We start from the raw sequence: 24,334 nt of genomic DNA on the forward strand, positions 1-24,334 counted from the left end.
GCAGTGCCCTTTTTTTGTTTGGTTGGTTTTTTTGTTGTCTCAACTGTATAATTTTTAAAATTCCATTTTAATCTGATTGTCATATGTAGATTGGTTTAGTCTGTTTTATTTTAATGACGTTATGCTCTGACCTTGCTGAAAAGTAATCACAGAATCACAAAATGGTTGAGGTTGGACAGGGCCTCTGGACATCATCTTGTCCAACCCTCCCGCTCAAGCAATGAAAAAATAACAAAAGTAACCAAATAAATTTTTATGTTCAGTTCCAGTTGGTGGTCAGACTGGCCTGTGTTTATAAAGGAAATAAAGTGTAGATTTTCGGTCACTAAATCTGTATTATCTTGGTAATTTCAGATTAGAAGTGAATACATTAATTAAAACCTCCCCTACAAATTGCTTGGTCTGCTGAGCTGTTTATGCAGAATGTAGTTAAATGAGCATTCTTCAGTGTATGATGAATCGTTTGGACAAGAGCTTTCAAATTCTAGATCTTCAGCATTCACATCTGAATTTTTTGTAACACAGGTTTGGTTCATTGTCCTCAGTCTCCACACACACCCCCCGCCTGCTGCACCCACCCCCCCCCCACCATCACTTTCTCTTTTCCAAAATCCTTTATGTGAGTTACTGTGTGTTCTGGAATTCATTCCACTATAGTTTTATCTATAATGCATGTAATTCGGAAAGGCGTTTCATAATGCTTCTGGTCAAAAAAAAAAAGTACCACCTGTACGGCTAACTGCAGGTACTCGGTGCTTAGGTCACCTGGTATTTTTCCCTTGGGAAACAGGTGTTTATCAAGAAATTTTTCCTGTCAACCACACTAATAATTTTCAGAGGAATTTTTACTGGTTTTTCTTCTTGAATTGCAATGTACCTTAAGAGACTTTCAGTTTGATCCTAAATAAAAAGTTAGAATCAAAATTGTGTAAATTTGTACTATGCTTTTAGATAATTTGAATATACTTTTCTTTAAATTTCTATAAATAAAAATGGAATTCTTAGGGAATCCTAAGAACCTTACTGGTTTTTTTGTTTTGATTTTTATTTGCTTTGTTATGTTTTGTTTTTCCCAAATGTACTCTAGTGAGTACTTGGTGTTCTTTTATCTTTAAAAGTATCCTCCAGGGGTCAGCATTTGCCATCTTATTTTTACTATAGTTACTTCAAAACTATTTAAAGGTGGGTGACTTTTATATTTAGATATAAAATATTTCAAGAGAAAAGAATGGTAATATGCAGTATATAAAAGTACCTAATATAGGAGAAATGTGTTTGCATAGTTAAGAGTACTACTCTATCTTGTTTGGTTTTAAAAGAAAGATTTTAAGACAGCTATACACTTGTAATTTGAAATTACCAAAGTAATACGGATTTAGGGACTAGAGGTATGCACTTCTTTTTCCTTTAGTAAACAGTAACTTTTTCATACTTAGTTTTTGTCTAATTAATCTACATGTTTCTGGGCTTTGTTTTTTAGTATTATCCTATTGAAGAAGTATTGGCTGCTGAATATTTGCTTGAAGAATTCAGGCCTGATTTAATAGAGATGGTACTGGATAAGTTGAGACCAGAAAATGTTCGGTAAGTTAAACTGCAATAACTTTTGATTTTAACCCAAACATTGTAAGAAAGCAGATGAACTAACGGAAACACAAATTCTCAGGTGTCTCTTACAGCTCCAAAGTAAATGTCACTGAAAAAGGGCTGGTTGTTCTGTGTGTTCGTGTCTCTGTGCCCCATTGAAAATAAGCACTCCTAAGTGCATGCAACTCTTCCTGTTCAGACAGAAACTTCCTTTCTATGCAGAACATCTTCCTCAGACTGAGACTGTTTTTAGGAAGATACTTACTTACCTCAACTGTTATTGAGAAAAAGCCTAGTAAAATTATTCTGCCTCAATAAATTCTTGGGGCGTTTTACATGGAATGCTCGAATACTCATAGTTTGGAGCTAGGTCTGGAAATCTGTGAAGAAGGTGGCTTTTATCTGCTGTATGTATTTTATTAATTTGGCGGGGAGCGTGTCTGTTTCTGAGTATGTTCCGCACTGAAGTTTTCAGTGTTGGATATAGAAGGACAGTGAGGCATGCATTCACATATTTCTAGAGTTTCTATATTTCAGCCTTCTGAAATTACTGTGAATTACTGAAAAGTTTAGGCACAAATTTTCACTGTGTTTGTTTGTATGAAAAAATCTGTCTTGTGTATTCTTTTAGTTTAAGATGTGTGTTACTTTATTTTCAAAAGACGGTATATTTCAAATAATTATTGGATAAAGTAGGATAAAATTGGATTGTGAACTATATTTGCAAATGTCATGGGTTCTGGTGTTTCTAGGGGTATACAGGTCATGATAAATCAAATGGAGCTGGCTATGTCAGTGACAGTAGTTGCCATAGTAATTAATGCCCTTTAGAGAAGGGCCTATATCATTGTGTGTGGGTGCGCATCTATGTGTAATGTGTGTGGGATACTGCAACTGAAGCTTGAATATTTCAAGAGATCATATTTTGAACAAACAGTACTTAAAATTTCCAGATTCTCTTTCCTATTGTAATAAATACTTCTATTTTGAATGTATTTTCATGTTGATTTACCACCCAACTTCTTGGAAACTTGATACAAGAGCTTACCTTAAACATAAAAGCTGGTTTTAGTAATTAAAAGACAGAATATGTAATTACTACTTCTCTGAAGAAAGCTTAACCAAATTCTGCATGAATTTGAACTTTTAACGTGTTTTAGAATTGCTTACAAGCAATTGGTAAACCATTTTTTATACTTATTTAGTAAGCAAGCTACAGGTGCTTAATCAGATCTGGTGTTTATTGTAGCTTCACATAGCTTAAAAATGTGGCTCTTAACATTGCAAGAAAGCAGTCAATATTATCTTAGGGAATTACACCCTTTGTAATACAAATTGGGTCATTGTTATTAGCCAGAGGACTTCCAAAGCATCCGCTTGCTTGAATTTTAAAAAATTGCTAGAGGAAATTAATATATGTAAATACATTCATAGATTCTTTAAGCTTATCAAATGCTGCTGGATGCCACAGAACACTCATCAGTTTTCTGTTACTCCTGTTGCTGGCTGTGCCAGCCTTTTGACACTCCCTTCCAGTTGACAGTACTTCAGCATAAAATAGCCATTATAAGCTTTGTTTGAAAGTTATTGGTGTGAGAAAGGAAAGTGTAGAGAATACAAGTAGAGGGAAAAAATTGAAGTCTATGGAATGTGGTGAGAAGCACAGGAATAGCGGTGACAATTTTTAGAAGAATTTAGAATGTTACGTGGTGTGCTTTTTTCAAATATGTAATAAACAGCTGTTTCACAATGTTCTTTTAGTTAATATAATCCCATATTTGTGCTTGCAGTTGCAATTCTGCATTCCTCTTTGTCCTCAGTTAAAAAAAACATAAGGGCAAGATAAAAGCAAGAGAGAGGAAAAGGTAATTCTAAAACATTATGGAATATAGCCGTAACATTTGAAATGTTAGTAACCAAAGAAAACAATCTTTTACTATTATATGTATCTTTTATTTGTAGTAATTTTGTAGGGTTACATCAGTCTTCTCAAATTTGACAAAATGGCTTGCTGGAGACGGGTATATTCTCTCCACTTGGTAATTGTGGATTAATTTTAAATAAAAAAAAGATTTTTGTTTACAAGATGAAACACATCTAGAGCAAATACCAACTGAAGATGATCAGCTTTAGTATATGAAGCAACTGGGAAGCATTGATCCCTCAGATAGTGGAGATAGTTGTTTCATCTCAGCTTTTCAAATTCAGACTGTTTTCCGATGTGTGTGACTTTTCAAGTAACAAAGTGTAGTACATTTAAATTGGAGAGGCACAGTTGTGAGGGTGTTTTGGAAACTAAATTTGATAGAATAGGTATGCTTTTCTGTACAGGAAGGCCTCAAAGTTTTCATAATGGAAGACTGGTGGTGGCATGGTGACTGAATTGAGAAAGCTTGTGATCAGAGAGGGATGGTCATCTAGTAACTTCAGTGGATGTGGGTCTCCGTGTAATCTTGGGCTTTAAATGTCTCAGCCTGCTTCCTTCTAGCTTGTTACTCTGCTTTCTTTTGGGATGCTGGAACAAATACATTGCATTTTATCTCCCCTCAGGACTAATCACACTGTCTCCTTATTTACTTGGCTTTACTATCTTTACATAGATTATGAAGATTATGTAATTTTAAGCATTTGAATAAAAAAGCTAAATATCGTGAGATAAAGGGAGTTTCAAAACTGGAATATACCTGGTTTTGTGGCCTCTTCAGTTTATTGTTAAAGAAATGATATATCCTTTTTGTTGCAGAGATTTTAGTAGGGCTTAAAGATAGTAAATATAAGTACGTTAGTTCACTGAAGCTTAAATACCCACAGCTATGCCTACAGCTGTCCCATTAAGCTTTAAATATAAATAACGTTCAAACTAGAGAGTCACCAAAGACTGATTAAATGCAGTTCTAACAGCAGAATTCAGCAAAGCACTGATACTCTAATATGGATCGAATGACACCTGCAGGAGGCCTATTATGATGTAGCAGCAGGCATACATTGAGTTTGAATGGTATATGATCAGAGTAATGATAACCGTATTTCTTATTATGTGTAGACTAAAACCGTGCTGGTGTTTGCTATTGCCATAACAACTATACATTCACATCGTAGTTCTCTTTATGTTCAGGCTATTTGTCTTCTCCAAAACTAGAATTCACAAAACTATATTTAAGATTCTTCAGCGTTGTGTTGGTTGTTCCTGCTTCTCTAAATGATACTTTTTTCAATATAACTCAAAAGTTATAGTTATGCTTCTATGTAGTTCCTATGATAATACTGCAAGCTGTTTTTTCTCAGATGTAAAAGTATAAGTCCTTTCAATTTTAGTGGCAATTAAATGTTTTTTTTGCCTCAGGGCCTCAGGTGTTTAAAGATCTGAGCTAATTAGACTTTTGTATTTTCATGTGAATGAAACAAAATATTAACTTATATGTAGTACTATATTCCTTTTAGATGGTTATTTAAACACTTATCTTTTGAAATTAAAAGTAGAATGAAATGAACTAGGAATCTTTTCATCTTTTACTTAACTCAGATACTTCAAAGTGTAGCAAAATATAACAAGGAATATAATTTTATGGTATCATTTATTTTAAATTGCTGTCAAGATAAAGTATCTTGGGGAAAAAAAAACAACTTAGTTAAGTATTTCTAAAAGTGATTTCATGGTATGTTGTGAAGATTTGAGAAAGCCACTGTGGACTTGCATCTTTAGTGGTCTCTCTTGAAAGAATGAGTTGAGATTACAGATGCTAATAAAAGGGTCCCCTTGCGTTTTACTTTTTTTATTGCATCTATATCTATATGCATGTAGTAAACTATCAGTCCGGTAGCTCGTTTCCATCTTTGGTCTTTGCTTGAGCAAATTGTTCACGCTAATAAAAAACTCTGGACATGTGCTTTTAAATATCTGTATGTGTTCTGGTTATCTGCCATTTACTGATTCTTATTCTCATGTTTACCTTTCTGTTCTCCCTTTTTATGAAAAAATTAGTATGTGTCACATCATCCTAACTCTCCCTGTTGCTTGTTTGTTTGGTTTTTTTCTTTATATGCTTTGCATAAATTGTGTCTTGCAATGGTTTAGTTTCCATTGGTCTGAATTTTTCTTTTGTATTGTGGTTTTATTTATAATTTCATTTTCATAACCCTGTTGGAATTCACCTACACTGAAGACCTCTCTTGGCATATCTCTATTGGGGCAGCTGCATTCACAGAGACTACTGCTCAATGCCTTTAAAAAAGTTTAGCTTTTCAACTGTTATTTTCTTAACAAACCGTGTTTTTAAAAAAATATGGAAAAAATCCATACTCACAGATGGTAGCAAGTATCCATATGTGCTTGTATTTGACTGAACCATAACAGGAAGTTTTCATATTCTCCTCCCCCCTTCCACCCCCGCACACTACTTGTTGCATTTAGTGGCTTAATTTCCCTAAGAGAGAAACCTTTTTAAGATAGAAGTATCATTTTTACTTGTTCAAACTGCTTAGGGTTTTGCCAGCCATCTGTGAAGACAAGGGAATAGACTTGGCATGTGTTGCAGTCTTTGCTGAAAAATGTAATTTTCCCATCATTTCCAATACAATTTTTTCCCCTCATCATCTGCAGAATAAATGCTCATATTAAAATTTAAGAAGCAAGTGACTCATCAGATTAAGCAACTAAAGAACATTTTTCCTTTTGATAGTAAATGGACTTTTTTCCTCTCTTGATATCTGAAGTGCATCACTAGTACTATCCTAGAGGGAACAAAAATAAAATGAATGCCAAAAATGTTGATACAGAAATTTCTAAGGGTTGGCATTTCACAGATATGGAGCAAGCAGTTATTTCAATGCAGTCGGTGATGCTGATCCCCGATGATAAATATGTTACAAATATGGAATGTGTGTGGTTTTTTTCAAATTGCATTGTATCTGAGTAAAGATTTTTGAAAATCAAGAGTTTGCTCACTTATTCCATCCCCCCCCCAACCCATTGTGTTTGTAGAGACTTGGTTTCATTGAACCCTAACAAGTAACTGGTGCTTCTGCAGAGTGTTGAGAATGCCGCACCCCAGCAACTTCTCTCTGCATGTAGTTTCCCCACTTAACTCTGTCTTCTAATGACATTTGTGTGGAAGTGGCTTTGAACAGCCTATATTGCTGTTTTACTGATGGTTTTGGGGGAAGTTGTAAAGAAATCTAGGCTTTTGCTGGTTTTGTCTCAGTTGTGTTATTTTATGCATGTGAATAAGATACGTTTCATTTTTTCCATTGTTTGACAATATCATTGTTTGGAAGACAAAGTTTTAAATTAGTTCCTAAAAAAAAAAAAAAGTTCCTTTTTAAGTAAAATTATTTTTTTTACAACAAATTGGCTTTGAACTGTCTGTTACTAATGTCACAAATACTGTGGCCTCAAAGTCTATTGCTTTTTCAGCGTTAGAAGCTTGACTTTTGTTATGTAAATCTGGAATCTAATCTTGATAATCTTTCCTGGAAGTACATTCATTTTAAAGCACACATTCTCTTCCCAAGTAACACTCTTCTGTGGATCTGTCACTTGTAGCTTCATTTTAGATTTCAGGAAAGTGAAAAACAAAATGGTATCTAGTAAATATGTATCATGTTATAGAAGTTGTGCTTGGTTTTGAAAGTTGATGATAATTTAGGACTACAACAGTTTGCATGTGCAAGAATGTACTATAAATTGCATTTATTGTTTCAGCTGTGTTCCATGTTCATGAATGGCTCGAGAGCCTAATTGCACTGCTTAAGTTTTTAAATATTTTATAAGCAGGTCCTATCTGTCTTTTCCAGTGCATTTCAATGCTGTCTTAAACCATGTGGATGTTCGTAGTGCTATACAGCATAACACAGAAATGAAAAGCAAAAGTAACATTACATAATCGGTAACTTTAAAGGTTATGATAACATTTAAATAACTGCATAGTGTTGCATTTCTAGCTGTGGTGCTTCTTTCCCCTCTTCCTGTCCTGGTGTTCATTGCTGTTGGTGCTTGTCTCTTGGTGCATTTTTGAAGTCTCAGGCAGATTAAATGCGTTTGGGTTTGTTTCATGTGATTGTGGGTATGTTTCTGAGAGCTCAAAATTTAATTAATCGTTCCAGTAGTCATTTGGGGTATAGGGAGGGCAGGACTTGAAGCAGAATTGCTGGAAGAGTAGAAATGCTCATTACCACAATTTCATTTTTATATGTTGAGCAGACAGAATTATTTTTTGCTCTTTAATTTTAATATGTTCCTACAGCAAGTGTTTGGGTGCTTGGATTGTCTCTACTGCTTGAGCATTGATATATTGGAGAAAGGTAGAAGGAGGGAATGTCAAATAACAAACATCTGTGTATTATAGCATAAAACACCTTTGTCTTGCTGCTCAGACCACATGATTATTGGGATTTTATCAGCATAATCTTTTATCTTAAGACATTTTTTCTTTTTTATTTAGCGGACTGAAAGGGCTGGTAGGTTGCTCTGAAATTCTAATAGACTTTACGGGTTTTATAGTCTCTTAGCAACTTCATCTGTACATGATAGAGCTTTTGCTCACCAGCTGTCCAAGTTAAAATGCAAAACATAATAGAATATTTCTGTGGCTCATTTTAGTGTAAACAACAATCTCTCTAATATTCACCTTGTTGACCGAGCTAGTGTCTGCTGTGTTGCAAGAACAAGTATTCTCTAGGATTAAAGTGCTTAGTTCTTTGCTGAATATTTATTTAGTATTGTTCCTTTTGTATAAAAAATGAAATAGATACGAAACCATTTTATGGGAAGTCACAATGAAAATGTTAACCATTTCTATTGCCTTTTGCAATGAGAGATGAAATAATGTATCTCTTGAAGAGGAATATTCTCATTCTGGTTTGGATATTGCATAACTTCTGCAGAGGCGCAGGGGTTGTTTTTTTGCATTTAAGAGAGAGAGCGTGCGTGTGTGTGCGTGTGTTAATCATCTGGTTCTTTCTCCCTTCCTCAACCCAGGAGGGATTGTTAACTATATGTAGGAGGTAATTGTCCTACCTATTTTGACTATTTCAGAATTCTTATACTCATCCATTTAGTCTTAAAGCTAGCTACTTATTTCCATTGAATACACTTTTGTGGTTTAAGTTGTTAAAAAGAATTAAAGGAGGTTTTTTGGTACCTGTTATGAAGACTAGTGAAAAAATGCTAAGAAGTTTCAATTTTCTTTGTTCTGTAGTTCCTCTTATTTATGTGTATTCTTTAGTTCAGGGAGTGTTTGGATGATGCTCTTAGTCATATGATTTAGTTTTAGGTAGTCCTGCGAGAAGCGGGAAGTTGAACTCTATGGTCCTTATGGGTCCGTTCCAACTTCAGATATTCTATGATTTAGATTTCTAATTGAGTATAATTTTGTTGTATTGAGTGTAAAATACATTAATCTTCCTGCTTTTCTTCACTTCCCCTCAAAAAAACCCAACCCAAACCAAAAAAACAAAGGGGAGAAACAGGTATCAATCTGAAATGAGAATATGAGAACAAAACAAAATGAAGAAACTCTCTTACTATCAGATTATGAATGAGAGATTGAAACTGCAATAACATAGTCTAAAATGCTAGGTCTAGGACGAAATTTCTATAGTCAGTATTTTCACATATCTGAGTGTTGATACAGGAGGTGTGAAAAATGTTTTAGTCACTTCATCAATTTCGTAGAAGGTCTCAAGGACTGCTTTCTGTGTTTTCTGGAACAAGGGCCAAGTCTAAAAAATTGCATGCAACAATGCAATGTTGCATGCAGCGATAATTGTGTGTAACTCTAGGTTGTAACCCTTTAGAAAAACAGTTAAGTTATAAGATTCTGATAACCTGATTTCATAGTTAACTTTAGTGTGCAGTTCAGTATACATATACTTGCTATCCAAATGTACTCTGTGGTTGTCCAGGGAACATTTCCAGAAATAAATGCATTATAGTGATGGAACAGAAATAGTGCTTTGAATAATTTCTCACAGTCTTTTCTCAGACACGTTTGTGCCAAAGTGCTTTGTCTCTTTGTTTTCAGAGTTGCAATAGTTTCCAAGTCTTTTGAAGGAAAAACCGATCGAACAGAGGACTGGTATGGAACACAGTACAAGCAAGAAGCTATTTCTGATGAAGTTATTCAGGCATGTTAAAAGTTTTAATATATTCTAATGTCTGCAAGTTGAAAGACAGTGGTAAATTCTTTGTCTAATTTTCCATTTAGTTGAAGGGAGAACTTAAATCCGCTGCTCTACATAATATGAAAATTGTACAATGAGTGTGTTTAATATTATGAGAAGTAAGGATCTCTTGTTAGTCTTCAGATTTCAAATATTCATTACATAGGACAGATCCATTTAATGGTTTTAAACCATGTTAAGTACAGGGAATGTTACACCATTTTTGCTATAAAAGATCCATAGTATGCACCAGCTGCTTAAAAATGTAAGCATTAACTTTTTAGAACTTAGAAGTCTCTATTAAATGTTAATGAATTAATCTATTCTTTAGAAAACAATCTTTTTACAACTGCTATATGTAACTGTGTTTCTAAAATTGATTTTTGCAACTTAAAAAATGAGTATAAAAATCAGAACTCTAACAAAGGAGGTGGGCAAATCCGTATTGAAACTTGTTACTGATCTATTCTTTTAAGAAGAGATGGCTGTAAAATACACCGTAGAGCTGAATTGGATGTGCTGAGCATCCTTTGAACAGACATTGCATAGAACTCTTCATTTGTTTAGACTGTCCATATCTATGTTCTTGATTAGAATTCTTGCATATGTATTTAGTTTTATACCTTCATTTAGAGTTCACAGTAGCAGAAAAGATGAGACATAGAACCACCTGCCACTCTACTGTAAACTTTTGACAATTTTTTTTATCTTTTGTCTTTCTCCTCATGGCACTTCATCCTGCTGATAGCCTACTCCAACTTGGTTTCCCAGATATTTCTGTCTTCCCCTGTTGTCTTAATAGTATTTACACATAAGCTAGGGGAATGTGTTTTTAAATTTTTTGTTACAGCATAAAATAAACAAGTAAATATCCATTAATTAAGCAGAAATTCCACTTAGCCTCATTGTTTCTCCTATTTATCTAGAAATGGCAAAACGCTGACCTGAATGGGAAATTCAAGCTTCCGATGAAGAATGAGTTCATTCCTACTAATTTTGAGATTTTGCCATTGGAAAAAGATGCAACACAGTACCCTGCCCTTGTCAAGGTAAGCTATCTGTATTTGGTCTGTTTGCTAACCTTCTGGGAAGATAGCAGTTAATTCCTATGTGTTTTTTAAAACACAGGTCATATCACATTCCAAGTATGAACAAAAAAGTACAAAACTTAATGATACTGCTAGAAAGACAGTAGAAAGTTCATTCTTGCTAAACTTTGGATTATGACTATTTGGGTTCCTATAAAAATGAATCTACAAATAGCTTGAACTTTCTTTACCCTTATGAAAGTGTGTTAACAATTGACAGAAACAGTATTAAAGCTGTTTATTCAGCAGAAGGGTGACTGCCACTCTTACATGGTTTTTTTGAGCAGTGTTCAGTAAGTCACGGGTAAGGCTATTCGTTTGTAACTGTGTATGGAAAAAGCTTCTGATTGCATGGAAAAAGGGAGAGAGAGATGTAAACATGTAAATAAACATCACTTTCCAGTTTCCTGAAAGCATCGTTTAATGATCTCAGTACTTCTAGCAAATCTCAGTTTTTCTTAGTACCTAAAATTTACTAAAAATTACTTCTCAGTACTAAAGCGTAGTTGTCTTTGCTAATACTCATCTCTATTCTAGGCTTAGTTGGAGGATAAATAGGAAAAGTCTTCTGCAATTACATGTTGTGCTTGAGCTTGAATACTCAATTCCAGAATACTTTTTGCATACTTGATTAATATAAGTCTACTTTGGTGCAACCGTATCCTTCAGAAAAACATATTTGTTCTGCACACGGCGTTTTAGGTATATGCTTGAAGCAACATTGTTAACAGAGGAGGACTTTGAGCATATGTTTATGTTCATCCTGAACTGAAACCCTAAACCTCAGCAGGGGCGCTACTAACGCTCTGTTAAGCAACACTAATTGGTTTGCTACAGAAATTTGATGGTCCTTTAATGTCTCTGTAGCAACTAGGCAGTTGATCCACACAAAAGCTTTGCTTTAAGGTATGATTGCTGTAGAAATGTAGTTGCATTTAGTTTTTCCGTTCCCTTTAAAATAATGTTTTTAATCTTCTGTACTTGATGAAATAGACGTTATCTATTTTGCCTGCATCTCTTATTTTCTTCCCAGCTGTATGACTGTGCCATTTTCTGTTTGTGGGGCCTGGCATTTGTCTGACCCGACAGCAAAACATTGCAAGAACTAAATCAGCAGAGATCAGTTGTACCAAAAAACTTTTCTGCTGTTTTATATGCCTAAGTGAGCTTACTATGGACTGGACCAGCATTGTGAGAAAGAAAGAGATGGCAACAAGATGGCCATTTTCACTGGCAGCATGTCACTAGGTCACCTCTGTTGTGATGGCACATCATGCCCTGAAAAACCCTCAGGAAAGAGAGCAGATAGGATAAAGGCTTTGGCCTGAGGGCCAGATTGTTACTATGGTTCTGCAGCTAGTGATCTCCAGCTGTTGGATCAGGTCTGCGGTACTACAGACAGGCTCTACTGTTTATCATTCTGTCCCTGATGCAAGATGTATTCTGTGTCGTAGCAATTTAACAGAATAAAAAATTTGTTGTCTCAAAGGCAAGCTGTAATTTGGCTTTTTAGTATGACTCGAATATCACGTAGAGGAAGGTGTGATGTAAGAGACAAGACTTTTATGCAAAAAGGAGGAAAACCCCATGCCAAATCCCTGAGAAGCAAAGAACATCTGCTCAAAAATATGAGAGAAAGAAATAATTTTATGTTTAAAAGTTCACTTGTGCATATCAATTTAAAGAAGAGGTGTTTGGGGGGCATAAAGTTAACCAGAGTTGAAACAGAGAGCGTATCTGTTCCATTTCACAGCTTCTGTGGGAGAAAAAACAATAGGGGAGGTTGTTTAGATTATTTTCTGTACTAGGATATTATTCTAAAAAAATCTTGGTGACAGATCTTTTAACTAATTTCCAACTAGTTTTATTACTTTTTCTAAATGTGTATATTTTTTGTTGCCAATGTTACTTTAAAACAACATACAGTGCATTAGTTTGGGGGTTTTTTTTACTAAAAGCATTAAATACACAATTATATTCTTAGGCCAAAACATGTAACTATATGCTGCTGTAGTGCTACATAATGGCACATGTCTTAATGCCATCATTAGCAGGGAATTTTATGAAGCTAACTCTGTATTTGTCTTTGATCACTCCTGCTTCAGAACAGTAGTTCCCATTTTGGTCATAAGGTCACTCACAATGCTGCAGCCATATAACCACATGTTAAAGTGACAGGTGGTAACAAGAGCATCTCAATAAGGATTGATGGATGTACACAAACATATGTAGCAAGAATACTAATTTAAGGGGACAACACTAAACTGAGATTGGAAGTGATGAAGAGACTTTTTTTTTTTTTAAATAGCGTAATGTATTACAGTTAAAAGGTGACTTAACAAAAACTCTTTTCTTGACACAGGACACTGCTATGAGCAAACTATGGTTCAAGCAAGATGACAAATTTTTTTTGCCAAAAGCTTGTCTCAACTTTGAATTTTTCAGGTATGCAATGTTAAGTATATCACATAAATTGCTCTGCAAAAGTTTCTTGTTGGGAGCCTGCATTTCTGTGACGAAAACTTTGTTGCATGTATTGAGGCTTGAAAACATTTGTCCTTGGGCATGCGCAATAAGCTATGGATAGCAGGAAGGCTGATGTAAGTTATGCAGTAGTTGAGCAGCAAGCAGTTTGAGGTGCTCCAGCTATATGAACAGGAAAAGTTTATCTAAAAATACTTTGAAAACAAATTTTCTTCTATGTTTTATTTGCTATACCTGAAATATGCCTGCTCATAGGACCTACTACATACTACAATATACCTTTTTAAAAATGGGTTTGTATTATTTTCGATTAATGACTAAATCACAACTATTTTAAGATAGTGTTTTCTTTATAAAATACTATTCTGATAATGGTTTTACATTCAAATTCTATTGTAATGTACATAATGCAAGCCAGTATGCTGACACCACCAACTAATTTTGTTGTTTGTTTTTAGAAGAAACAGTCTGTATTGTCAGTGAATGTGTGGTTCTCATCTCAAGATGCATGATAAAGTGCTGTAATGTTAATTCTGGTCTTGCATTATTTTCGTCATAGGAAATTGATCTTTATTTTTTTTATAAGTGAGCATGACAATTATTTACCTTCTTACTGTTCAAGTAATAATTTCTAACTTTTGAAATTAAAAAAATACAGCTGTCTTTAGAGTGCAGCTATTTCTGTGCTGGACTACTGAAAGTGAAAATAATTTCGGGAACTCTCCTCTGGCCTAATTAAATGATTCAGTGATACTGCTGGAAGGCTGTTATGTGGGCTTTCATAGATGCACTGTTGAGTCCTTTTTTTGAGTGAGCACTTGAAATTTTTCTCAGCAGAATTTTAGATAGAGGGTTTTTTTCAGATCTTGGTGTCAGATCTTGGTACTGGTGTTGGTGCTAGTTGGGGAAAACAGGTTGTCTGGGCATTTCCTCTTTCTTTTTGCTTTTTGAAACCACAGGGCAAACATTAAAACTGTTTCAACTTTGATGTGTCAGGAAATAGAAGGTCAAAATGGTAACTGCCCATCTCTTATTCTTAAATCAATTCCAAATGAACTATGAGTGATCCAATCTCTATACCAGTTTGTGAACAATTAAAAGATAATGATTTTATGTAGAGTGCCCTAAGTATGCGCATGTACGCACAATATCATAGAACCATAGAATAGTTTGGGTTTGAAGGGACCTTTAAAGGTCATGTAGTCCAACCCTCTTGCAATGAGCAGGGACATCTTCGACTTGATATATGGTGATAGTCTTTCCCAGTTGCATTTGTACTTTCATCTCAGTGAGTCCTTTTAAAAAGCCTGGAGTACTTGAGCTTTGCTGACTAATGTAATGGAATGATTTGCCTCTTTCCTGCTAGGAATGGTTACAGGTGGAAAACTGGCTTTTTTCTTAGGGTTGGGGGTTCTTTCCTTCTCTTTAAAAATAAGATCATAATTGTATATGAACGGATATGAAGGGATTTTGACAATATTGGGTACATCATCTCCAAAAGAAGTTGTAAGCAGGTTTGTTCAGTTTTGATAGTTAAGAAAGTTTCGTAGTGAATCTCTCTCTTTTGAGACTGGTCATGTCATGCTGATGGTCATTGGAGGAAATGGTGAAATGTGTAGTGTTTATTCATGAGAAGATGAAATTACCCATAGCTCTTGTGGCCAAGTGAATTGGTGAATAAAGCCATCTTAACAACATGAGTTTCTGTAAAAAGTTTTAGCCTCAATTCTAGATCAGAATATGGCAGCTGTTCTTCCTTGTAGCAGATTACAAGAATGTGTTCACATGACAGACAGCTTCAGTAAGGTGGAAAAAAATAGGAGGATTTCTTCTGTCTGCAGCCCTGAGCATCACGGATCATTGGAAGAATTCCTGACCCAGATGTTACAGCAGCAACTGCTGTGTAGGTTAATTAAGAGGAAGTTGGTGAGGTGGTTTCTTCCTCAAACATACAAATCCAGTAGGAACAATCTCAGTATATGAACCTCCTGAAGTCGCCTTGTTCCAAAACTGAAAATCCTTACATGGCACAAGTCTTGCTTTAAAGAAACACCACACTAAGAACCTCTGACACCGGATTTGACTTCCAGCCTAAAGGATGCTGATAAGCTTTTCCTTTTGTATGAATTATGACTTAAGAACTCAGTAAATATAAGAATTATGACTTAAGAACTCAGCAAATAGAAGCAAAATAACAATGTAATGTTCTGTTGTTTTGAAAGCTTTCTGAAAGTAGTCATAAACTCTCCACTTAAGTTTCCCAAGGTTTAGAGGCATGAATGGTAAAAATACAATAGTAATTATTTTTAACTGGATACTTGCTACTTTCCATTTCAAGGAATATTTCAAGCAACTTGAGTTGCTTATATGGTGACCCAGGATCAACACTCAGTGTTGATTTCAGCTGTCACTTACACCTGAGTTTGAAAGTGGAAAACACCAGACTAAGATTTTTCAAATACACTATCAGTGATTGAGTTGTTCTGCTTCCTCAAATCTAGTCAAAAAAGGTAAACGAGGAATAAGCATTTACTTACAAAGTTGTCAGTAATAGAAGGCAACTCCCAGAACAGTGTTATAATTGTTTTCTGTTATTTTTCACTTGAGGATTAGTGATTTGTAGTCTTTGTTATTTTTAGAACTCGCTGATGGCCTTTGCCAGCTAAATGAGTATAGAGAAGTTACAACTGATACGAACATGGTAATCACTCAGACTGATTAACTCTCTATTCTAGTATCAAAATGGAAAAGAATATAATGAGTTTGGAGGAAGGTTTATGATAACATAGGACTGACCTACATCTTGCTTTGAATTTAGTCTTAATTAAAAAATTCAATATTAATTGGATTTGCATCATTGGGTATATTGAAATTGTTCAGTTTGGGGAAATTCCCATTGTAGGGAGAAATGCAAAAAGCAGAGTCCTTGTTTGCTTCGGATTTTTTTAACTGGCCTGTTTGCTTAAGTTACACAAGGCCAAGCCCAGAATAATTAACCCAGGGGTAGTAAAAAAGATTTCAGACATTAGCAGGCTCTGCTTCTGTAGTAGATTTTTTTTTTAAAAATTACTATTTTTTTTAATCTCTTCCCATGCTTCTGTTCCTTAATCTAAAAGGAAGGAGAAGTCAAGGCTTTACTAAAAGCTACTAGGAACCTTCTTAAAACTACCTTTGCAATGCATTTTCAGGTTATCAGCTTGTGTGTTGTGGCGATGTGATCTTTTTTTTTTTTCTTTTTTAATGTTGGTATACACAATGAAATACCCTGCTATATAGGTGTAAACATACATAATAGGATGTCTCAGAATACCACTAGTAGTGACTGCTTAGGGAAAACAAATGCAAATTGTGTGGTTTTGAATTCTAAACGTGGTTTTGAGTTGAACTGGCAGCAAATTGTTTTAGATACTGCTGATTATTTCTGTGAAATTGATAATGAATTTACATGCATTTCAGAAGCTTTAGAAATAAATATTCAGTCATAGTACGAATAACTTGTCTTGACTGCAAATCTTTAAAACACACAGATATTTAACAATTAGCACAGTTGAAACATGGCTTGTCTTTGAGTTGCATTTCTCTGAGAAATTTGTGACAGTATTGTATGTCATCAGCTGCTTCTAATAAAACAGTAGAGCTTGTATAGTTGTTGCCTTTAAAAAAGATAACATAAAAAATTACAATAGTGTGAAAATGGGTGTGCCGAACTTCTTTTCTGAGCTGAGTTTAGCATGTGCTTCATATTTTTCATACCACAAATTGCTAATATCTTAATTTTTGTAATAGAAACTACTTTGTTTTCTGATAGTGTAGAAGTACTAATTAAATTAATGTTCAGTATGTGGGCTTTCATTTCGGTCTATTAAATTATGTTGGTTATTCAGGGTGTATTTAATTTATTTTACTTCTGGTGAATTCTGACTGCAGCAAAGTAAATATAATGTGTCTTGATATATGAGCACAAATAAGAGAGTATCTCTGGAATCTTCAGTGTATTTGGGCATCTCTCAAACCATAAGGAAGCTAAATAATTATTTTCAGGTATGTTCATATTTGGCTTTGAAAGGAATCCTTCATAAAGGGATCCATCAGCATACTCGCAGTAAATACTGTTTCCTTCAGATCAGACTTAAAAGGCCAAAAGAAACTGAGAAATAATTTTAAACTGCATATTTTACTTTCAACATTTTCTTCCAGCCCATTTGCTTACGTGGATCCCTTGCATTGTAACATGGCCTATTTGTACCTTGAACTACTCAAAGACTCCCTCAACGAGTATGCATATGCAGCAGAACTAGCTGGCTTGAACTATGATCTCCAAAATACCATCTATGGGATGTATGTAAGTACCCAAATCAAGGAAAAGCTTAGAGCCTTAAAACTACTTCCACCCATCAACATTTTTATATTGATTTGATGGAAGGACTTTTATTTAAAAAAATGGGTCTAAGGCTGTTACTCCTTTTGATCTTGGTTATTAACCATCCTTTCTTTAATTTGAATTTTAAGTTGAATTTTGTTCAAAGTCTTCAACAGTCTTTTCATTCATACTAAGCAAATTTTCTTCTTTATTTTTATATCATTCATGAAATTAATTAGTTGTAAGATTTGTTCCTCCATTTAAAAAAAAAAAAAAGAAAAAAGCAACCCTAATCCAAGCTTACATATTTATTTCAGTTTGTCAGATACCTACTAAAAACTTTCTGACTGATGGGGTAGAAGACCCCCTTTTCATGCTATTAAATAAATGGTACACTTCAGCTTTCCTGTTCAAGAACTACTGATCATGAGGCTGCATATACATACTCTTCAGTCATGTTTCTTCATCCATTATTTTGTCACCGCTTGAGGTATCAAAGCATTTCTTTTGTTTTTCTTTTTGTTAGTCGCTACATTTATGCTGATCCTCTCCATTGCAACATGACATACCTGTTTATCAGGTTATTGAAGGATGATTTAAAAGAGTATACATATGCAGCACGCCTCTCAGGTTTGATCTATGGCATTGCATCAGGAATGAATGCAATACTTGTAAGTAATTAAAAAATGCAGGAGGAGATGAAACAGCTTGGGAGTTGTTGAGCTTGGAGAAAACATTTGACTTCTGCATTTCTAAATGAGATGGTTAATGTTTTTTTCCTTGCATATATCACATGAATTAAAGGCAAAGCAAAGCTGTGTTTTAATCAGTACTGAGTGACCTATTTAAGATTGCAGTGTCTGGTGAACATGTGTGCAGTGCAATTGTTGCATTCTAGTTCACATTTTTACTTGCTTGCATGGTAATCTTGAAAGTACTATTGCTGGTTTCTATATAAAAACATTAACTTTTCCGTTGAATGAATCTCAACTTTACAGATGATGTTATAATTCTCTAGTTCTGCTGTAGTGAGCTGTGGAAATGGATTGTGCATGTGTTCATTAGAATGCAATGCTAGATATTTATGGCTTTCCCTTAAGAGTTTGTTTTTATTAAGAATTTTCTAATCTGTTTTAAATGGCTGACAATACTTATGTGATAAATACTGATAAATGGTTATTTCTTACTCGCTTCTCCTGTGAGATTTATGATAGGAGATTTTAATAGAATTTCAGTTAAAAAGCTTTTTTTAAACTATAATTTTATACCAAACTGTGTTTTGAAATTTCCTGTAGAATTATTATTTTCCAAAGCATCTTAGTATGAGAATATACTGTATACTGTCTTTATGTTTTCTGTATGAGAGAGAGTGCTGCAATTTCATTTTTTTTATCCAACGCAAATCTCATTTCCTGGTAGCATTCACTTAACTTACTGGAAACATGGTTATCTGTTCGCAGTTTCAAAGGTTGCTGATGTTTTCATAGTTAGAGTTAATTCCTTCAAAAAAAACAACAAAAAAACCCAAACAAACAAACAAAAAACCTAAAAAAAAGGTGGTGTGTGTGCATGTAACTTTCTTCAATTTTAGTCACAGTTTAGAAGCTAAGAGTTATTTTAAATATTAGCTGTTCTTGGTAGGGTCTTTATATTCTACTGTAAAGATTCTGTTTTCATGTTTACTCCATTTTGTATCTGGGAGCTTCTAATATTCTATATCATGAGAAGTTTTATAGTCAATAGGTGTAACTGGACACTGTCGATACTTTAAGCAAGGACAGATGCTACACTGAAAACAACCACCCATAGTGATTGTTGAATAGTTTAGGTTCTTATGCTAATTTAGGGTATCAGCCTTTGTCATAAATCCATTTATGATATGATAGCTTTTTTCTTCAAATTCATGGTTTCAGCAAGTATAGAAGAAAAAATTCTTCCTACTGGAAAGCAGGAATTCACCTGTATGTTGGTTTGTGTCCTAAAATTTAGTTTTGACCTTAATTAAACTGCACAAATCCAACTAAATTCCTGTTCCAAGATACCAAATTTTGAATTTTTTTTTCCCCCAAAAGGCCTTCTAATGGCTTTTTTCACTAGACACACTTTCTGTAGCTTGATGCAATCATGTAGTCATTTTTAAGTTTCCATGTTGTTTCTTTAAATGAAGAAGTTTATTTCATGTATACTTTACGAAACATATGTATGATCAGATCAATATTACGTTACAATTGTAGACTAACTACTGTAGTGTTTCAGCCCTGGTTATAAATTGTGCTGCTGTTGACAGTACCCCTTTTATTGTAGCACTGCTTAGTTCCACTTATGTAAACTATTTTTTTGAGCAACAAGATAAATGTGAAACAAGGTTAAATGCCAACTGGAGAGAATGTTTAAGAAGGCTGAGAAACCTAGAGTGAAACCATTTCAGTACTCCAAATGTACAGTTTACTAACTGGACTCAATACTTGCTATCATTAAAAATCTGTATTCTGAGTACAGTTTGCTTACATCAACATGAAATTACATTAATTCTCTGCATTCATAACTCCTGGACAAATATGCAATATTATATTTGTCAGTTATCTTTTGATGGGTAAAGGGATTTTGTTTCAGGATGAGTTAATGTTGAATGACATTGAATTTAGAGTGTTGAAAAGTGTATTGTTCATTGAATTATACGAGACTTGGTAATTGTTTTATTCTTTTATCTTCCACATGTAAAGCAAATTATGCACTTTTTCCATAGCTTTCTGTAAAAGGTTATAATGACAAGCAACATATCTTGCTCAAGAAGATCATTGAGAAAATGGCTACTTTTGAGATTGATGAAAAACGATTTGAAATTATCAAGGAAGCGGTAAGCTACATAAGAAATTTACATTTTGGAGTAATTTAAAATTGAGTGCATTGACTTGAAATCTGAGGGCTGATTATCTATGGAAATACGGACTGAAATTCTGCTTCGTTGGGACTGCAGAAGCTTTTTTCTTTTGTCTTTTTTTTGTAGCCATGAGTTTCCCAGAGTGTTTATATTACATTCTTTGGTTAAAAAAAACTGGCCCTGGAGTCGTCTTTCAGTCGGTCTTTCATATGCTTGATCAAGGGATTGCAACTTGCTTTGATAGGAATAGAAATCTAAGGGAGACAGGGGTGGAGGGGAAATCTTAAGTTTATATTCTGTTTTACAATCTGGGAAGGCCTCAGTGGGACCTAGCCAGAAAAGAAGGGGAAAATGGATGAAGGGGGAAAGGAAGTGTTGAAAAGGTTTGCAACATTTCTTCTCCCCAGATGTGAAGAGGAGCTCTGCTCCTGGGCCAAGAAGAGTAACCAGCTGGTTAAGTACATGCTGACTTCTGGAAGTCTCACTTCCTAAATTTAATGACTGATCTATATATATGGAATGTAAGTTAGATTATTTTTTAGCTCCTGAAGTAAATTTATGAACAGCAATTGTATTTGCTAAGCCACGCAAGATACATAATTGTTCTTCTTGTGCCTTCTTTAGAACAAGACAGAGGTGAAACAAAGGAAATGAACAAATTAGATATTGGCACTCAAAGCAGCAAGTTGTTGTGGAGGTATAAATGAGTGCACAAGGATTAGATGGGTGTTGGGGAACATGCTGACTTCTGGCCCAGAAAGCTTGCAAAAATAGTCTACAGTAGATGAGAGAGGTAGGGCTGCAGGGAAGATGACTTCATGCTTGCCATAGTCTTACTTTAATCTTCTGCTGTGGGTGATTTTTGAAGAGGTGACTGGCCTAGACAGACACCAGGGCCATTTTTAGTTCATTACTATTTAGTAGGAAATTCTAAGCGGGTAGGCAGCAAACATGAGGTAGATTTATTGTAACAGCACTTTATTTAGGGCTGTCTGTACCTAAGATGTGTTAATTATCTGAAAAGTTTTAACTGGACATGACAAATGTCAAAGTGAAAAAACCCAACCCACAGGTCTGTGAATGGTCCGTTTTGGACTATTTTCTTTTAGTTTAAGATATTTCCCTAATGGTCATTACAGTTTGCTTGAACTTTGTCTCTGTACTATGCCTGTTTTGTCATTTTATAGACTTTTGTTACATAGGGCTTTTGTGTATGTAAAATAAGGACAAAATACAAAAAAATCAAGTCAGATGGGGAGATTGCAGTTTTTCCCCTCATGTCGACACCTAACAGATAAGCGAGATCCCAGCTTCTGACTTCTGTTTGGAACAGAGAGGAGGACTCAGCAACCATACGATAGGACTCCTCAGAAACTTCATGCTTGCTGTTTCTCACTTGTGTGCTCTGAAATTAATTACTTTTCTCCTGTACTGGAAATGATCCCAGCTTGCCAAAACTATTAGTTTGCACTTTCTAGTTCCTCTGGTAGAGGAAAAAGGTTTTGCTTATTTTGTATAAGTGCAGCTGGAGTTTCTTTGGAGAAGCTGATTCTTCTCTCATACCTCCTTTATCCAGGCAAAGAATGACAAGAATTTCCCAGATGCTCCTGTACTTTTCTAACCAAGCCAGCTCAGGGAAGCAACTGGGAGAAAAATACGTTTTCTATTAGCAGTATTGCCTTGGACAGTCATCACAGAATGCGTATTTCTTGGGTAGAGCAACTTTAACTACTTATTTAGGTCCAACTGCAGTAATTTAATTTCCAGCCATTGATTTTATGGAGAAGTTTGTCTTCATGCTCATTTCAACTATCTTAATGGTTACTGCTTAATCCGTAGGCTCAGAAGCCCATGTTATCGCTAAGGTAATTTAACACAATTTTTTTAACAGGTCTGACAAGCCAGAGAATATTCTTGACATTTGAAATTTATCTTTTTGATGGTACGCAAAGTTGAGAGCACAAGGTTAATATTTTATGTTTAGAAATACAGTCCTATAATTTGAACGTAATTATTTTGTTTTAGTACATGAGATCACTTAACAACTTCAGGGCTGAACAGCCTCACCAGCATGCAATGTATTATCTCCGACTCCTGATGACAGAAGTTGCTTGGACCAAAGATGAGTTAAAAGAAGCTCTAGATGGTAATGTTCTGCCAGTTTTAAACTTTATTATTTTTATTTTTTCCTATGGAAAATGTCTTGTTACTAGACTAATGAAGGTACCTATTCTGAACTCTGCCCATTATTCAAGTGAAGCCCTTGCAGTGCCAGAGCTGAGCTGATGTTGGTGGATGTTGATGCCCCTACACTTGTTCTTCATTTTCTAGAAAGTATAGTAGTTCAGGAAAAAGGCCTCAAATGGCAAAACTTGCAGGTAAAAGTTCAGGCAAAACTTGAACAGCTTTGTGGGCATGACCCTGGGTATGGTGAATCCAATGCTTAACCGAGACTGCTAAAACAATCTGGCTCTAACTGACATCTTGCAGATGCATTGGAATGTATCAGTGTTGTACTTCACAATGCGCATACTATTGTTTTTTCCTTTATCAGGGAATCCTAACTACTGTTTCTGTAGATAGTAAAGAATTGTAGATAATAAAGAAAAAAGATATAATTTAGATAGTAGATAATAGATAGTAACAATAATAAAGAACACTGTGGTTCTTAACAAAGAGCAGGTACTTCAAAGAAATTTGAAGAAGAAATTTCAAATTAGGATATATAACTGATTTCAGTAATAGCTGAAGAGCTCTTCCCTACCTGTATTTTACTCTGTTAAAACAAAAGGTTGTTACTGGGACAGTTTGCAAAATATCTTGTAATATCTTGTTGGAATACACAGAGACATTCTTTTCCAGAAGAGTATCTGGCTTTTGTGTTTATCTGAGGGTGTGGATTCAGAATACATATCCATAGCTATCAAAGACTGACACATACCGTACTGTTTGAAGTTGTGATGCTGAAAACTGCTTCATTAATATAGACCCCATAGGTGCCCGGAGGTGGCTGCACAGGAGTATGTTTTCTCTACAGGATTGCTCCAAGATAGAAATACAAATGTTTAGTTCTATAGTTTCTTGAATGATTGCAGGTATCTCTGAGATTAGTAGTGGTGCCAGTGCTGCCTGTGAGGTCAATGACAAAACTATGCTGACTTTCATGCCAGTGGGTCCAGCTATTTGTAGGTCATTCATTTTTTCATGACCACTGAATTTTGAAAAAAATAAGAGATTTTCTGTTCCATGTGTAAGTTGTCTTTATAAGATTAATGCTACTGTATTCAGCATAAGAATAGCTAAAAATGGAATGCTGTAAAGGAATGCTCTCTACTCAGCACTGCTGGAGATCTGCTTGAAATGCAGGGAGTTTACACGTGATTTTTTTTCTCTCTCTTTTCCTCTCTCACACTCAATGTGACCGTAATCTTTTGCACTATTAATAAGCAACTCTAGAGGCAAAAATTAAGATTAGGATTATACAACAATAAAAAGTTGATTTGGAATCAAGGAAAAACGTGGAAACAAATTTTTTAGTGATGGTCAGTTACCCCCTTTAAGAGAGGGGAAGACTGATAAGCACAGTATAGGTTTTTCTAATGCAAATCACAAATCTGTTAGATATGTATGCATCCCCCACTGAATAACTGAGTGACCTCATAATCTTGATTGCATTTGTCTTTCCAAAACTTTTGTGAAGTACATAAGTATTGTTAGCTTTTATTTTAGTTGAGAAAATGTCAAAATGAGAAATTAATAGATTGGGTGATATAG

The 24,334-nt window shown here is 34.8% G+C and overlaps 1 protein-coding gene across 3 annotated transcripts in view; it reads left to right on the plus strand.

The window, feature by feature from the left end:
* IDE (insulin degrading enzyme) overlaps positions 1 to 24,334 on the plus strand; it is a 69,908-nt gene that overhangs the window by 25,143 nt on the left and 20,431 nt on the right. For 2 of the 3 annotated variants that reach the window (XM_054207210.1, XM_054207208.1), the window contains exons 11-17: positions 1,481 to 1,584; positions 9,609 to 9,711; positions 10,674 to 10,796; positions 13,198 to 13,280; positions 17,517 to 17,661; positions 20,426 to 20,536; positions 22,586 to 22,706. In XM_054207210.1, the coding sequence (XP_054063185.1) occupies positions 1,481 to 1,584; positions 9,609 to 9,711; positions 10,674 to 10,796; positions 13,198 to 13,280; positions 17,517 to 17,661; positions 20,426 to 20,536; positions 22,586 to 22,706 (790 nt within the window). Of the gene's footprint in view, positions 1 to 1,480; positions 1,585 to 9,608; positions 9,712 to 10,673; positions 10,797 to 13,197; positions 13,281 to 17,516; positions 17,662 to 18,205; positions 18,351 to 20,425; positions 20,537 to 22,585; positions 22,707 to 24,334 lie in introns of all 3 variants that reach the window. The other variant, XM_054207209.1, reaches the window with a different exon arrangement.

The sequence above is a fragment of the Rissa tridactyla genome, chromosome 6 (genome assembly GCF_028500815.1).
Source record: "Rissa tridactyla isolate bRisTri1 chromosome 6, bRisTri1.patW.cur.20221130, whole genome shotgun sequence".
Lineage (NCBI taxonomy): Eukaryota > Metazoa > Chordata > Aves > Charadriiformes > Laridae > Rissa > Rissa tridactyla.